The 16,566-nt window shown below is 45.0% G+C and overlaps 1 protein-coding gene across 7 annotated transcripts in view; it reads left to right on the top strand.

Moving 5' to 3' along the window:
- Positions 1–13,632, top strand: part of elmo1 (engulfment and cell motility 1 (ced-12 homolog, C. elegans)) — a 191,106-nt gene extending 177,474 nt beyond the window's left edge. For all 7 annotated transcript variants that reach the window (XM_041883500.2, XM_041883495.2, XM_041883496.2 and 4 more), the window contains 4 exons: positions 7,082–7,189; positions 7,458–7,540; positions 11,772–11,849; positions 12,029–13,632. In XM_041883500.2, coding sequence (XP_041739434.1) covers positions 7,082–7,189; positions 7,458–7,540; positions 11,772–11,849; positions 12,029–12,229 — 470 coding nt within the window. In that variant the 3' untranslated portion in view covers positions 12,230–13,632. The remainder of the gene's footprint in view (positions 1–7,081; positions 7,190–7,457; positions 7,541–11,771; positions 11,850–12,028) is intronic.
- Positions 13,633–16,566: the final 2,934 nt, after the last annotated feature.

Here is a 16,566-nt window from a genome sequence, read left to right as displayed (position 1 = left end):
CACCCACACCTCCACCCGGCACTTTCCAAGTGCTTCATCCCTAAACGACTCCTCTCAAATCATATTTACACATACAATAATCATATACAAATGGAGGCTTGAGTCTCCCTTCCATCGCTAAGTGTGAGGCCGGAACAGTATTTAGGGAATCTCTAAAAGCTGAGTACCTACAGTGCCTTCAGAAAGTATTCACACCCCTTGACTTTTTCCACATTTTGTTGTGTTACAGCTTGAATTTAAAATTGATTAAATTGAGATTTTGTGTCACTGGCCTACACACATTATGTTTTTATAATTTTTTTCAAATGTATTAAAATGAAAGCTGAAATGTCTTGAGTCAATACGTATTCAACCCCTTTGTTATGGCAAGTGCTTAACAAGTCACATAATAAGTTGCATGGACTCACTCTGTGTGCAATAATAGTGTTTAACATAATTTTTTTATGACTATCACATCTCTGTACCCCACACATACAACTATCTGTAGGGTCCCTCTGTCGAGCAGTTTCAAACACAGATTCAACCACAAAGACCAGGGAGGTTTTCCAATGCTTCCTAAGGGCACATATTGGTAGATAGTTCAAATAAAAAAAGCAGACATTGAATATCCCTTTGAGCATGGTGAAGTTATTAATTACACTTTGGATGGTGTCCCATAACCGGCCGTGACCGGGAGTCCCATAGAGCGGCGCACAATTGGCCCAGCATCGTCCGGGTTAGGGGAGGGTTTGGCCGGGTAGGGCTTTACTTGGCTCATCGCGCTCTAGCGACTCCTTGTGGCGGGCCGGGCGCCTGCAGGCGGACTTCGGTCATCAGTTAAACAGTGTTTCCTCCTAACACATTGGTGCAGCTGGCTTCCGGGTTAAGCGAGCGGGTGTTAAGAAGCGCGGCTTGGCGTGTCATGTTTTGGAGGATGCATGACGCAGTTTGGGGAGTTGCAGCGATGAGACAAGATCGTAATCACGAAATTGGGGAGAAAAAGGGTATACAAAAATGTGCAATAAAGCACTAAAGTAAAACTGCAAGAAATGTGGCAAAGAAATTAACTTTATGTCCTGAATACAAAGCGTTATGTTTGGGGCAAATCCAACACAACACATTGCTGAGTACAACACTTCATATTTTCAAGCATGGTGGTGGATGCATCATGCTATGGGTATGCTTGTCATCGGCAAGGACTAGGGAGTTTTTTAGGATATAAATAAATAGAATGGAGCTAAGCACAGGCAAAATCCTAGAGGAAAACCTGGTTGTCTGCTTTCCAACAAACACTGGGAGACAAATTCAGGTTTCAGCAGGTAATAACCTAAAGCACAAGGCCAAATATACACTGGGGTTGCTTACCAAGACGACATTGAATGTTCCTCAGTGGCCTAGTTACAGTTTTGACTTAATTTGGCATGAAAATCTTTGGCAAGACTTGAAAATGACTGTCTAGCAATGACCAACAACCCACTTGACAGAGCTTAAAGAATTTTTAAAAGAATAATGTACAAATATTGTACAATCCAGGTGTGCAAAGCTCTTAGAGACTTACCAAGAAAAACTCACCACTGTAATCGCTGCCAAAGGTGATTCTAACATGTATTGACTCGGGGGTGTGAATACTTAAGTAAATTATATATTTCTGTATTTCATTTTCAATAGATTTGCAAAAGTTTCTAAAAACATGTTTTCACTTTGTCATTATGGGGTATTGTGTGTGTGTATATGGGTGAGGGGAAAAAACCTATTTCATCCATTTTGAATTCAGGCTGTAACACAACAAAATGTGGAATAAGTCAAGGGGTGTGAATACTTTCTGAAGGCACTGTAGCTGACAAACAGCAGTCTGGGGCACCTGTCTTTCAAGTACAGATGCCTACAGTATGTGGCAAATAAAGGTACGTATACAGTGGGGGAAAAAAGTATTTAGTCAGCCACCAATTGTGCAAGTTCTCCCACTTAAAAAGATGAGAGAGGCCTGTAATTTTCATCATAGGTACACGTCAACTATGACAGACAAATTGAGATTTTTTTTCTCCAGAAAATCACATTTTAGGATTTTTAATGAATTTATTTGCAAATTATGGTGGAAAATAAGTATTTGGTCAATAACAAAAGTTTCTCAATACTTTGTTATATACCCTTTGTTGGCAATGACACAGGTCAAACGTTTTCTGTAAGTCTTCACAAGGTTTTCACACACTGTTGCTGGTATTTTGGCCCATTCCTCCATGCAGATCTCCTCTAGAGCAGTGATGTTTTGGGGCTGTCGCTGGGCAACACGGACTTTCAACTCCCTCCAAAGATTTTCTATGGGGTTGAGATCTGGAGACTGGCTAGGCCACTCCAGGATCTTGAAATGCTTCTTACGAAGCCACTCCTTCGTTGCCCGGGCGGTGTGTTTGGGATCATTGTCATGCTGAAAGACCCAGCCACGTTTCATCTTCAATGCCCTTGCTGATGGAAGGAGGTTTTCACTCAAAATCTCACGATACATGGCCCCATTCATTCTTTCCTTTACACGGATCAGTCGTCCTAGTCCCTTTGCAGAAAAACAGCCCCAAAGCATGATGTTTCCACCCCCATGCTTCACAGTAGGTATGGTGTTCTTTGGATGCAACTCAGCATTCTTTGTCCTCCAAACACGACGAGTTGAGTTTTTACCAAAAAGTTATATTTTGGTTTCATCTGACCATATGACATTCTCCCAATCCTCTTCTGGATCATCCAAATGCACTCTAGCAAACTTCAGACGGGCCTGGACATGTACTGGCTTAAGCAGGGGGACACGTCTGGCACTGCAGGATTTGAGTCCCTGGCGGCGTAGTGTGTTACTGATGGTAGGCTTTGTTACTTTGGTCCCAGCTCTCTGCAGGTCATTCACTAGGTCCCCCTGTGTGGTTCTGGGATTTTTGCTCACCGTTCTTGTGATCATTTTGACCCCACGGGGTGAGATCTTGCGTGGAGCCCCAGATCGAGGGAGATTATCAGTGGTCTTGTATGTCTTCCATTTCCTAATAATTGCTCCCACAGTTGATTTCTTCAAACCAAGCTGCTTACCTAGTGCAGATTCAGTCTTCCCAGCCTGGTGCAGGTCTACAATTTTGTTTCTGGTGTCCTTTGACAGCTCTTTGGTCTTGGTGGAGTTTGGAGTGTGACTGTTTGAGGTTGTGGACAGGTGTCTTTTATACTGATAACAAGTTCAAACAGGTGCCATTAATACAGGTAACGAGTGGAGGACAGAGGAGCCTCTTAAAGAAGAAGTTACAGGTCTGTGAGAGCCAGAAATCTCGCTTGTTTGTAGGTGACCAAATACTTATTTTCCACCATAATTTGCAAATAAATTCATTAAAAATCCTACAATGTGATTTTCTGGAGTTTTTTTCTCAATTTGTCTGTCATAGTTGACGTGTACCTATGATGAAAATTACAGGCCTCTCTCATCTTTTTAAGTGGGAGAACTTGCACAATTGGTGGCTGACTAAATACTTTTTTTCCCCACTGTATATGTCTACATAAAAATAATTACAAGAAATATGGATACAAGTGCCATTATGGGCTCCCGAGTGGAGCAGTGGTCTAAGGCACTGCATCTCAGTGCTTGAGGCGTCACTACAGACCCCCTGGTTCGATTCCAGGCTGTATCACAACCGGCCGTGATTGGGAGTCCCATAGGGCGGCGCACAATTGGCCCAGCGTCGTCCGGGTTTGGCCGGTGTAGGCCGTCATTGTAAATAAGAATTTGTTCTTAACTGACTTGCCTAGTTAAATAAAGGTAAAATAAAAAATAAAATAAAAAATGTTGTATGCATGCATCACGTGTACCAAAAGTGCATCCAAAAACATCAAACAAATATTTTCTTAGTCAATTATGTAGATATGAAATAAATGATGAATTGGAGATGAGCTTCAGATGGCTGTGTAGTATCTCCAACAGCTGAGGAACAGAAACAACAACATCCCATAAGATAAGACAATCTGAGCAGCATTCTATCTGGAGGCTAGATATCTCCAGTCTAAATCCTCTCGCTCTCTCTCCTCCCTCACTCTCTCTCTGCACTCCCTAAGCAGTCAGTCTCTCTTCTCACACCACACTAGGCACGACACAGCCACTCCCCACAGACCAGCGCCAGCCTCCCTGCTGCCAAATGTCTATTCTCAGCAATTAGGATTTGGACTGTGTCGCCAATGCGTGCGCCAACCAACCCTCCCCAGTCCCCAGCCTAGTTTTGCTCTTCCAGGGACGTGCATAATGGGTAGAGAATAAAGTGCCAGGCCTTGCTCTACGGGAGCCCTGCCCACAGTGCCCAGGCATGCCAGTCTGTGTGCCAGACGGACCCAACTGCCCAGCGGGCGATAGCACCCCGGTGCTATCAGTTACGCTAGCCACCTCAGACACATGAGAACATCACACACCACAGCCCATGAGAACATCACACAACACAGCCCATGAGAACATCACACAACACAGCCAATGATAACATCACACAACACAGCCAATGAGAACATCACACACCACAGCCCATGAGAACATCACACACCACAGCCCATGAGAACATCACACACCACAGCCCATGATAACATCACACACATCAATCAGTCAATCAGTCAAATGTATTTATAAAGACCTTTTTACATCAGCAGATGTCACAAAGTGCTATACAGAAACCCAGCCTAAAACCCCAAACAGCAAGCAATGCAGATGTAGAAGCACGGTGGCTAGGAAACACTCCCTAGGAAGAAACCTAGAGAGGAACCAGGCTCTGAGGAGTGGCCAGTCCTCTTCTGGCTGTGCCGGGTGGAGATTATAAGAGTACATGGCCATTAAGGCCAGATTGTTCTTCAAGATGTTCAAATGTTCATAGATGACCAGCAGGGTTGTAGAGGGTGCAACAGGTCAGTACCTCAGGAGTAAATGTCAGTTGGCTTTTCATAGCCGAGCATTTAGAGGTCAAGACAGCAGGTGCGGTAGAGAGAGAGAGAGAACACAGCACGTCTGGGACAAGGTAGCACGTCCAGTGAACAGGTCAGGGTTCCCTAGCTGCAGGCAGAACAGCTGAAACTGGAGCAGCAGCACGACCAGGTGGACTGGGGACAGCCAGGAGGAACCCTAGTCATAGACTGTTCTCTCTGCTACCGCACGGCAAGCGGTACCGGAGTGCCAAGTCTAGGTCCAAAAGACTTCTCAACAGCTTCTACCCCCAAGCCATAAGACTCCTGAACAGCTAATCATGGCTACCCGGACTATTTGCACTGCCCCCCCACCCCATCCTTTTTACGCTGCTGCTACTCTGTTAAGTAAGTATTTATGCATAGTCACTTTAACTCTACCCACATGTACATATTACCTCAACTACCTCAACTAGCCGGTGCCCCCGCACATTGACTCTGCAACGGTACCCCCCTGTATATATAGCCTCCCTACTGTCACTTTATTTTACTGTATATATAGCCTCCCTACTGTCACTTTATTTTACTTCTGCTCTTTTTTTCTCAACACTTTTTTTGTTGTTGTTTTATTCTTACTTTTTTGTTTAAAATAAATGCACTGTTGGTTAAGGGCTGTAAGTAAGCATTTCACTGTAATGTCTGCACCTGTTGTATTCGGCGCATGTGACCAATAAAATTTGATTTGATTTGATTTGATCAGGTCAGGTAGTGAGGCATGGTCCTAGGCCTCAGGTCCTCCGGGAGGGGAGAGAGAGAGAATTAGAGGGAGCATACATACATTTACACAGGACACCAGATAAGACAGGAGAAATACACCAGATAGGACAGACTGACCCTAGCCCCCCGGCATATAGACTATTGCAGCATAGATACTGGAGGCTGAGGGTCGGGGGACACTGTGGCCCCGTCTGACGATACCCCCGGACAGGGCCAACCAGGCAGGATATAACCCCACCCACTTTGCCAAAGCACAGCCCCCACACCACTAGAGGGATACCAACAGACCACCAACTTACTACCCTGAGACAAGGCTGAGTATAGCCCACGAAGATCTACTCCACCGCACGAGCCCGAGGGGGCGCAAAACCATACAGGAAGATCACGTCTGTGACTCAACCCACTCAAGTGATGCACCCCTCCTAGGGACGGCATGGAAGAGCACTACTAAGCCAATGACTCAGCCCCTGTAATAGGGTCAGAGGCAGAGAATCCCAGCTCATGATAACATCAGACAATAGAGCCCATGATAACATCACACACCACAGACCCATAGTGGTACACAGTGAGAACATTTTCCAGGAGACCATCATCAGACAGGCCAGAAAGGTCATATCAGACCCCACACAGCACTGAACACAGAGTTCCAGATGATGCCATCAGGAAGGCGTTATAGGGTGCCTGGATGCAGGCTGAACAGATATAAACATTCTTTTGTCCCCCTGTCAATAAAACTGCTAAACAGCAGGGGAGACGGAGGGAGACGGCAATAACGGACTGGAGCCTGGCCTGTAGGCCTTCATCATGTGGAACTGCCACCTAGTCACAGCCTGGCCTGACATGAATTTCTCAACTTTTTGTGTGGGCTGGGAGGGGGGTGTATGATAGGCTGTTGTTCTATGTGTTTGTGTATTTATGTGGAAGCAGTATCACACAAATGTCCCCTCTGGGACAATAAAGTATATCATATATCACACCTGAATCAGGTGCCACTAACTGTCTGTGTCTGACTGTCCATATGGGATAGTGTTAGGGTTGTTGTGTTTGGTGTTGCTGCTTTGGGTGGTTCTGGTCAATACAGTTCATACAGCATCTAGGTTTATTAGTGTCTGTTTCACAGGTTTGTTGGTCTTCTATGCTGGTCCTATCCTCCCTCATCATACACTGATTTGCTATTTTTATCTGTCGATCTTGACATGAACCCTAGTTCTCTCTCTCTCCATCTTTCTCTCTCTCTCCCCCTCTCCCACTCTATCTTTCTCTCTCCCACTCTCTCTCTCCGCTCCTCTATCTTTCTCTCTCTCCCCCTCTTCCACTCTCTTTCTCTCTCTCTCCCCCTCTCTAACTCTCTCTACCCCCCCTATCTTTCTCCCCCCCCTCTATCTTTCTCTCCCACTCCCCCCCTCTATCTTTCTCTCTCTCTCCATAGATAAGTTCTGGTACTGTCGACTGTCTCCGAACCATAAAGTCCTGCACTATGGAGATCTGGAGGAGAGCCCTCAGGGAGAGGTGCCCCATGACTCTCTACAGGAAAAATGTGAGTAGTAGCAACACAAGTACTGCTCTGGGTCAAACAAACTGACTGTCAGTTTTTTTTTTTTTTAAGCCAAGTGCAACTTGCAAAAGAATAGTTTACTGCCAGGGTGCCTGATGAAGATGGTTGTTACTGACGTTGTTAGTAGTTCATGTAGCATGTCAACAGAATAGTAGTTGACACTAAATCTAACGGATGATTATGACAGGATGTTATTCATGATGTTGATGTTCCTCTCTTCCTCCTCCTCCTCCTCTTCCTCCTCCTGTAGTGCCTGTGGCCGATATCAAAGCGGTGGTCACTGGTAAGGACTGCCCTCACATGAAGGAGAAGGGAGCTTTGAAGCAGAACAAGGTGAGTGTGCGTACAGTAGCTGTCTGTGTCTTATGTAACAGTATCTGTCTGTTTATGTGTGTCTTTGATAACAGTATCTGTCTGTGTTTCTGTGTCTTATATAACAGTATCTGTCTGTGTATGTGTGTCTTATATAACAGTATCTGTCTGTGTATGTGTGTCTTATATAACAGTATCTGTCTGTGAATGTGTGCCTTATATAACAGTACAGTATCTGTCTGTGTATCTGTGTCTTATATAACAGTATCTGTCAGTGTATCTGTGTCTTATATAACAGGATCTGTGTATCTGTGTCTTATATAACAGTACAGTATATGTCTGTGTATCTGTGTCTTATATAACAGGATCTGTGTTTCTGTGTCTAATATAACAGTATATGTCTGTGTATATGTGTCCTATATAACAGTACAGTATACAGTGCTATGAAAAAGTATTTGCCCCCTTTCTAAACTTTTAGGTATTTTTGATACTGAATGTTATCAGATCTTCAACCAAAACTGAATAATAGATAAAGGGAACCTGAGTGAACAAATAACACAACAATTACATACTTATTTCATTTATATCATAAACAAAGTTATGCAACACCCAATTGCCCCCTTACACTCAATAACTGGTTGTGCCACCTTTAGCTGCAATTACTCCAACCAAACGCAACTTGTAGTTGTTGATCAATCAGTCTCTTACGTCGCTGTGGAGGAATTTTGGCCCACTCTTGCATGCAGAACTGCTTTAACACAGCGACATTTATGGTTTTTCAAGCATGAACTGCTCGTTTCCAGTCCTGCCATAACATTTCAATTGGGATTAGGTCTGGACTTTGACTAGGCCATTCAGTACATCACTTGGGCCAAGCATCCTGCCATCCAGGACCTCTACACCAGGCGGTGTCAGAGGAAGGCCCTAAAAATTGTCAAAGACTCCAGCCACCCTAGCCATAGACTGTTCTCTCTAGCTACTGCACTGCAAGCGGTACCGGAGCGCCAAGTCTAGATCCAAAAGGCTTCTTAACAGCTTCTACCCCCAAGCCATAAAACTCCTGAACAGCTAGTCAAATGGCCACCCAGACTATTTGCATTGTTCCCCCCCCTCCATCTTTTACGCTGCTGCCACTCTCTGTTTATTATCTATGCATAGTCACTTTAACTCTACATACAGTATCTCACAAAAGTGAGTACACCCCTCACATTTTTGTAAATATTTGAGTATATCTTTTCATGTGACAACACTGAAGAAATGACACTTTGCTACAATGTAAAGTAGTGAATGTACAGCTTGTATAATAGTGTAAATTTTCTGTCCCCTCAAAATAACACAACACACAGCCATTAATGTCTAAACCGCTGGCAACAAAAATGTGTACACCCCTAAGTGAAAATGTCCAAATAGGCCCAATTAGCCATTTTCACTCCCCGGTGTCATGTGACTCGTTAGTGTTACAAGGTCTCAGGTGTGAATGGGGAGCAGGTGTGTTAAATCTGGTGTCATCGCTCTCACACTCCCTCATACTGGTCACTGGAAGTTCAACATGGCACCTCATGGAAAATAACTCCCTGAGGATCTGAAAAAAAGAATTGTTGCTCTACATAAAGATGGCCTGGGCTATAAGAAGATTGCCAAGACCCTGAAACTGAGCTGCAGCACGGTGGCCAAGACCATACAACGGTTTAACAGGACAGGTTCCACTCAGAACAGGCCTCGCCATGGTCGACCAAAGAAGTTGAGTGAACGTGCTCAGCATCATATCCAGAGGTTGTCTTTGGGAAATAGACGTATGAGTGCTGCCAGCATTGCTGCAGCGATTGAAGGGGTGGGGGGGGTCAGCCTGTCAGTGCTCAGACCATACGCCGCACACTGCATCAAATTGGTCTGCATGGCTGTCGTCCCAGAAGGAAGCCTCTTCTAAAGATGATGCACAAGAAAGCCCGCAAACAGTTTGCTGAAGACAAGCAGACTAAGGACATGGATTACTGGAACCATGTCCTGTGGTCTGATGAGACCAAGATAAACTTATTTGGTTCAGATGGTGTCAAGCGTGTGTGGCGGCAACCAGGTGAGGAGTACAAAGACAAGTGTGTCTTGCCTGCAGTCAAACATGATGGTGGGAGTGTCATGGTCTGGGGCTGCATGAGTGCTGCCGGCACTGGGGAGCTACAGTTCATTGAGGGAATCATGAATGCCAACATGTACTGTGACATACTGAAGCAGAGCATGATCCCCTCCCTTCGGAGACTGGGCCGCAGGGCAGTATTCCAACATGATAACGACCCCAAACACACCTCCAAGACGACCACCGCCTTGCTAAAGAAGCTGAGGGTAAAGGTGATGGACTGGCCAAGCATGTCTCCAGACCTAAACCGTATTGAGCATCTGTGGGGCATCCTCAAACGGAAGGTGGAGAAGTGCAAGGTCTCTAACATCCACCAGCTCCGTGATGTTGTCATGGAGGAGTGGAAGAGGACTCCAGTGGCAACCTGTGAAGCTCTGGTGAACTCCATGCCCAAGAGGGTTAAGGCAGTGCTGGAAAATGATGGTGGCCACACAAAATATTGACACTTTGGGCCCAATTTGGACATTTTCACTTAGGGGTGCACTCACTTTTGTTGCCAGCGATTTAGACATGAATGGCTGTGTGTTGTGTTATTTTGAGGGGACAGCAAATTTACACTGTTATACAAGATGTACACTCACTACTTTACATTGTAGCAAAGTGTCATTTCTTCAGTGTTGTCACATGAAAAGATATACTCAAATATTTACAAAAATGTGAGGGGTGTACTCACTTTTGTGAGATACTGTATGTACATATTACCTCGACTCACCTGTACTCCCGCACATTGACTCTGTACCGGTACCCCCTGTATATAGCCTTGCTACTGTTATTTTACTGCTGCTCTTTAATTATTTGTTTTTATATTTTACTTATCTATTTTTTACACACTTATTTTTCTTAAAACTGCATTGTTGGTTAAGGGCTTGTAAGTAAGCATTTCACTGTAAGGTCTACACTGGTTGTATTCGGCGCATGTAACAAATCCGATTTGATCTTCTATGTATAGAAGGTGAACTTGTGTTTAGTCCTGCCAGCCTGTGTGCTGGTACGTAGGCCCCAGCCTCTGCAGGTCCTGCCTCGGTAGTGACTAGAAACCAATACATTCTGCTGACACTGACAGATTATGTCCTGTAAATATAGCCTTGAAGACAAAGGAGCACCGCTCCTCCCTCGCCTGGACCTTTATTACTCTGTCGATAAATCTGGTGTCTGAAAGAATGGGCCTACAGGTCTGTGGGCTGGCTGGCTGGATGGATGGCTGGCCCTTGTTTGGGCTGTTTGAATGGGAACACGAGCGGAGCAGCATTCATTACTCAAGCTGTAAGACAGAAAAAGTAACCTCTCTGGTCCCGGGCAGCGCAGCCATAGACCTAGGATTCGTCTCTAATGGTACCCTATTCCCTATGGGCCTTTGTCAAAGGTAGTGTACTATATAGGTCATAGGGTTCATACTGTAGGTGTCCACTATCTATGTGGTTGCGTGCCATTTGCTACAGAATTTTTTTAGCAGTTCTGCGGCATTTGAGGACAAGCGAGAGACATCTGTTTCAAAGGAGCCGTAACAGATTTGAACAAATGAGACATCAGCTCTCCTTCAGTGTTCTCTGTGTGGAATTCTCTCAGGGGTCCCTGTGCATTCCCCCTCTGAGTGACTCATTGTTTGCGTACCAAATGGCACCCTATTCCCTGTGTACTGCTGACCAGTGTGGAGAACACAATAAACTGATCGAAAGTCAGCTTTTGTTTGTTTTCCCTCTAAGGATTAAGCTAGACTTTAGGGGCAGCTTTTCTCCTGTGTTGGATAACCGGACGTCTCAAAGTGCTTTTCCGTCCCAGTTTGTCCCCTAGTTGTCCCCCTGCTTAGTGTGTCCGTCCCCTGTCCCCTGGCACCCAGCATGTGGCGCCGGTACACACATGGCAGCCAAACCATCTGGTGTTGGAGTGGCTGGGGAGAGAACGTGTTAAAGAGGCACAGTGGGAGGGACGCACACGCTGGAGAGGAGAGGAGCTCATTAGCATGTTGGTGACAGTGCTACATTTTAACTCCCTCTGTCTCTCTCTCTTCTCCTTCTCTCCCTTCCCCTCCTCTCTTTCTCCCCGCTCTCTCTCCCTCCTTATCACCCTCTATCACTCTGTCCCTCCCCCTTTCTCTCCCTCCCCCTCTCTCTCTCGCTACAGGAGGTTCTGGAGCTGGCCTTCTCCGTCCTCTACGAGTCAGACGAGTATTTAAACTTCATCGCTCCGGACAAGCATGAGGTAAGCACTGAGCAGTTGGCACAGTCACCCAGCCAATGACGGGTTTCAGAGATGGAGTGAGAGGAAGTCAATGGAGGTCGTCCACTCTCAAGCACGACGTGGGAGACTTTATGTTAATACACTGCTGTAAAGGTTGTATGTGTGTTTGTGTGTACTCATCCTCTCCTGTCTCTCCTCAGTACTGTGTGTGGACGGACGGTCTGAACGCCCTCCTGGGAAAAGAGATGACCAGTGACTTCACCAAGTCAGACATGGACACCCTGCTCTCCATGGAGATGAAGCTCCGCCTCCTCGACTTGGAGAACATCCAGATTCCAGAGGCCCCTCCCCCAATTCCCAAGGAGCCTAGCAACTATGACTTTGTTTATGATTGCAACTAACTAACCAACCAATCAAAATCCCCTAGCTACTGTACTGGAACAACCAACTCTCTCTTTCCTAAAACGGCAACTGGAGAAAATAAAAATAAACTAATGACGATGAAAATTATGAACGACAGAAAAGGGATTCTATTGAACAAGTTTCCTTCCTTCTTGCTATACTTGCTAAACTTCCTTTTTGAATTAAAGGGCGCAATTTAATAGGTTTGCAGCACTTAATGACTCTTTGCGTCACTAGGTGGCCCACTGACTGAACCATCACGTCACCATGGAGGCCAAACCAGGAAGCATCCATATGGGTCCTTTGGGTCCTAAACCAGAGATGTTCTTCTAACATTCTCAACGTTCTCTAAACGTTGTTGTTTGGTCATCACTCTCCAAGATGTCTTCACAGTGTTCTTCTCGTCTCAACCCTGCTCACTCTTCACTCCTTCTTTACTGAAGCATCTGTCATTTGCTTGGGGTTTGTTGATAAACGCTTGGTTGACCTTTTTCGTTTTGTTCATTTTCTAAAGGCTGTTGGATGAGAGGAGGTGGGGCGTTTTATAAAAATATAAAGACGTGTTGGGGACATTAGTCTTTAGCTCTCCAACGTTCTGTGTGCATCCAAAATGGCACCGTATTCCCGATATAGTGCACTACTTTTAGTGCACTATATAGGGAATAAAGTAGTGCACTATATAGGGAATAGGGTCGCCATTTCAGACGCAGACTCGGTCTCCCATTCACACTTACGTGGCAGCTAATGTCTCTGAGAGGAAGAAAAGATCAAGTGTATTTAAGATGATGAAGTGTGTATTAACACTTTTCTCCCAGGTACCGTACTCCATACTTCACATACTGTGTAGACTGTTACAATAAGTGTGTTGTTCTAAAACCTGGCACTGTAATACAATACGGGAAACTGCCTCTGAAGTTCCTGAAGTCTTCTATCCCTATATCACGGCTGCTTTGAGCATGCTTTATACTCACACACTGGCTTAGCCCAAACAAACACACACAACTGTAATACATGCTTGCTCAGACATACACATCTCTCTTTCCTCCAACTTGATACCGTTCGACCATGCTCGATTACGACTGCTGTAACATTTCAAAGCAATATTGAGCAACAAAAAAAAACTTTGTTAAGCTGATGGTGTAATTTTGTGATATTTGTGATGCTGCCAAGTAGTCAGTATTGGGGATGTTTGCGTTTTTAGTAAAGGGAAGTTGTTCTTTGTTTGTTTTCAAGAACTATGTGGCCGTCAATTTGGAGGTTCATGTAAATGTATTTAAAAGTGAATCATAAGTCATTTCTAATATGATTTATTATTTTCCCTATTTAATACCTTCAGATGTTCGTCTCTAGGTTTGAAAGCCCCTCAACCTGCTGTTTACATTAAAGATTTAAGGAAACTGACCTCTTGTTGCATTTTCCATGTCTTTCGATCTACACTGAAGAAAAATATAAACACAAGATGCTACAATTTCTAAGATTTTACTGAGTTATAATTCATATAAGGAAATCAGTCAATTGAAATAAATGCATTAGGCCCTAATCTATGGATTTCATATGACTGGGAATACAGATATGCATCTGTTGGTCACAGATACCTTTAAAAAAAAAGTAGGGGTGTGGATCAGAAAACCAGTCAGTATCTGGTGTGACCACCATTTTCCTCATCCAGCGTGACACATCTTCTTCACATAGAGTTGATCGGGCTGTTGATTGTGGCCTGTGGAAGGAAGTCCCTATCCTCTTCAATGGCTGTGCAAAGTTGCTGGATATTGGCGGGAACTGGAACACGCTGTCGTACAGGTAAATCCAGAGCATCCCAAACATGCTCAATGGGTGACATGTCTGGTGAGTATGCAGGCCATGCAAGAACTAGGACATTTTCAGCTTCCAGGAATTGTGTACAGATCCTTGCGCCATGGGGCTGTGCATTTTAATGCTGAAACGTGAGGTGATGGCAGCGGATGAATGGCACGACAATGGGCCTCAGGATCTCGTCACAGTATCTCTGTGCATTCCAATTGCCATCGATAAAGTGCAATTGTGTTCATTATCCGTAGCTTATGCCTGCCCGTACCATAACCCCACTGCCACCATGGGGCACTCTTTTCACAACGCTGACATCACCAAACCGCTCCACCCACACGATACCATCCATCTGTCAGGTACAGTTGAAACTGGGATTCATCCATGAAGAGCACACTTCTCCAGCGTGCCGTTGGCCATCGAAGGTGAGCATTTGAAGTCGGTTATGACGCCGAACTGTAGTCAGGTCAAGACCCTGTTGAGGACGACGAGCATGCAGATGAGCTTCCCTGAGACGGTTTCTGACAATTTGTGTAGAAATTCTTCAGTTGTGCAAACCCACAGTTTCATCAGCTGTCCGGGTGGCTCGTCAAAGACCATCCCGCAGGTGAAGAAGCCAGATGTGGAGGTCCTGGGCTGCCGTGGTTACATGTGGTCTGCGGTTGTGAGGCCGGTTAGACGTACTGCCAAATTCTCTAAAACAACATTGGAGGTGGCTTATGGTAGAGAAATTAACATTAAATTCTCTGGCAACAGCTCTGGTGAACATTCCTGCAGTCAGCATACCAATTGCACACTCCCTCAAATCTTGAGACATCTGTGGCATTGTGTTGTGTGACTGCACATTTTAGTGGCCTTTTATTGTCCCCAGTACAAGGGGCACATGTGTAATGATCATGCTGTTTAATCAGCTTCTTGATATGCCACACCTGTCAGGTGGATGGATTATCTTGGCAAAGGAGAAATGCTCAAAAACTGAGATTTTTTTAAAATTGTGCACAAAACTTTAGAGAAATAAACTTTTTGTGCGTATGGAAAATTTCTCAGATCTTTTATTTCAGCTCATGAAACATGGAACGAACCCTTTACATGTTGCATTTATATTTTTGTTCAGTATAGTATGAACTGGTTATAATATATTTGGTCCATGCCACCAAGTCTCTTGTCACACAAGATACCCATACTGTGACATTTATTGTTGATATGGCTTTCTATACAGTCGATTTTGAAGAATTGGTGAGTCTTCTCTATGTACTGTACGTGGCATTCTCTTGGATCAGAGTTCTTCCACAGACGAGAGCGAGATGGAAAGAGAGCATGAGATGAGCGGTGGTGAGGCCCTGGTTTTACATACTCTGCTGTGTTTGGGCATATTTATTTATTATTTACTTCACTTTACACAGGTGACAGCGGTCCCCTCTCCCTCTCCACGCTCAACTCTCCTTCATACACACACTCGCTCCCCTGTGGGGGAATCTCAGGCCATTTACCACTATGTGGCTCGACCCAATGGAGTCTGTCTGGACAATGCTCCATTCTCTCCATAGACTCCTGAGGGAAGACTGTTCATTTGTTAATGGAAGATGATTTCCCTGGTCATTTTCATATAGTTGGTATTCGTGTCAGCATTCGTCATCTGTCTCTCTCTCGCGCACACACTCTCTCCCTCTCCCCATTCTCTCTCCCTCTCTTTCTCTTCCCCCCCCCCCTCTCTCTCTCTCACTCACTCACTCACACCTACACTCACTCTCTCTCACACACACACACACACACACACACACATACATACAGAGTTGATATTTAAGCAGCAGGTCACCCTTGAGTACACTCCATTTGTCCCTGTGCTGTGGTGCTGGCCTGATCAGACCTGTTGGGCTGTTAAGTGGATTAGTCACGGTGGCTGATGGCGCTGATGTACCTCTGGTAATGAGTGAATAATAGAGGGACAGAGTACCCTCATCCCTCCACCTCTTCCTCCTGTGCCACCCTCCCTCGTTCTCTCTCATTCTCTTGTTTTTTTTTCTCTCTCTCTCTTTCTCTCTCTCTCTCTCTGTCTGTCTGTCTGTCTGTCTGTCTGTCTGTCTGTCTGTCTGTCTGTCTGTCTGTCTGTCTGTCTGTCTGTCTGTGTGTCTGTGTGTCTGTGTGTCTGTGTGTCTGTGTCTCTCTCTCTCTCTCTCTCTCTCGCTCCATGCTTTGCCTCAGGAGCTCAGGCAGGTCATGGCTCTGCCGGGATGTTATTGCTTTTCAGTGAAGTTGCAATAATGGTCTTATAAAGCAATGTTTGTTTCACCAAGTGTCAAAGGTTACTAATACACAATAAAATGCATTTAATCCACACCTTACAAATGGCCAGACTTGTCAGAAGGTAAAACTCCCTACTCAGTGTCATAGTCTGAAGTGCAGCAAAAGATGGTTGTTGAAAAACAAATAATTTAGCGATAGAATCAGAAATCTATGACATGCCGAATTAGTACAACACACTTATCCCCAGACACTGAAAGGAGATATTGTGAGTGCACCTTAGCCTCACCTG

The sequence above is a fragment of the Coregonus clupeaformis genome, chromosome 8 (assembly GCF_020615455.1).
Source record: "Coregonus clupeaformis isolate EN_2021a chromosome 8, ASM2061545v1, whole genome shotgun sequence".
Lineage (NCBI taxonomy): Eukaryota > Metazoa > Chordata > Actinopteri > Salmoniformes > Salmonidae > Coregonus > Coregonus clupeaformis.
This window is presented reverse-complemented; position numbering and strand designations above follow the sequence as displayed.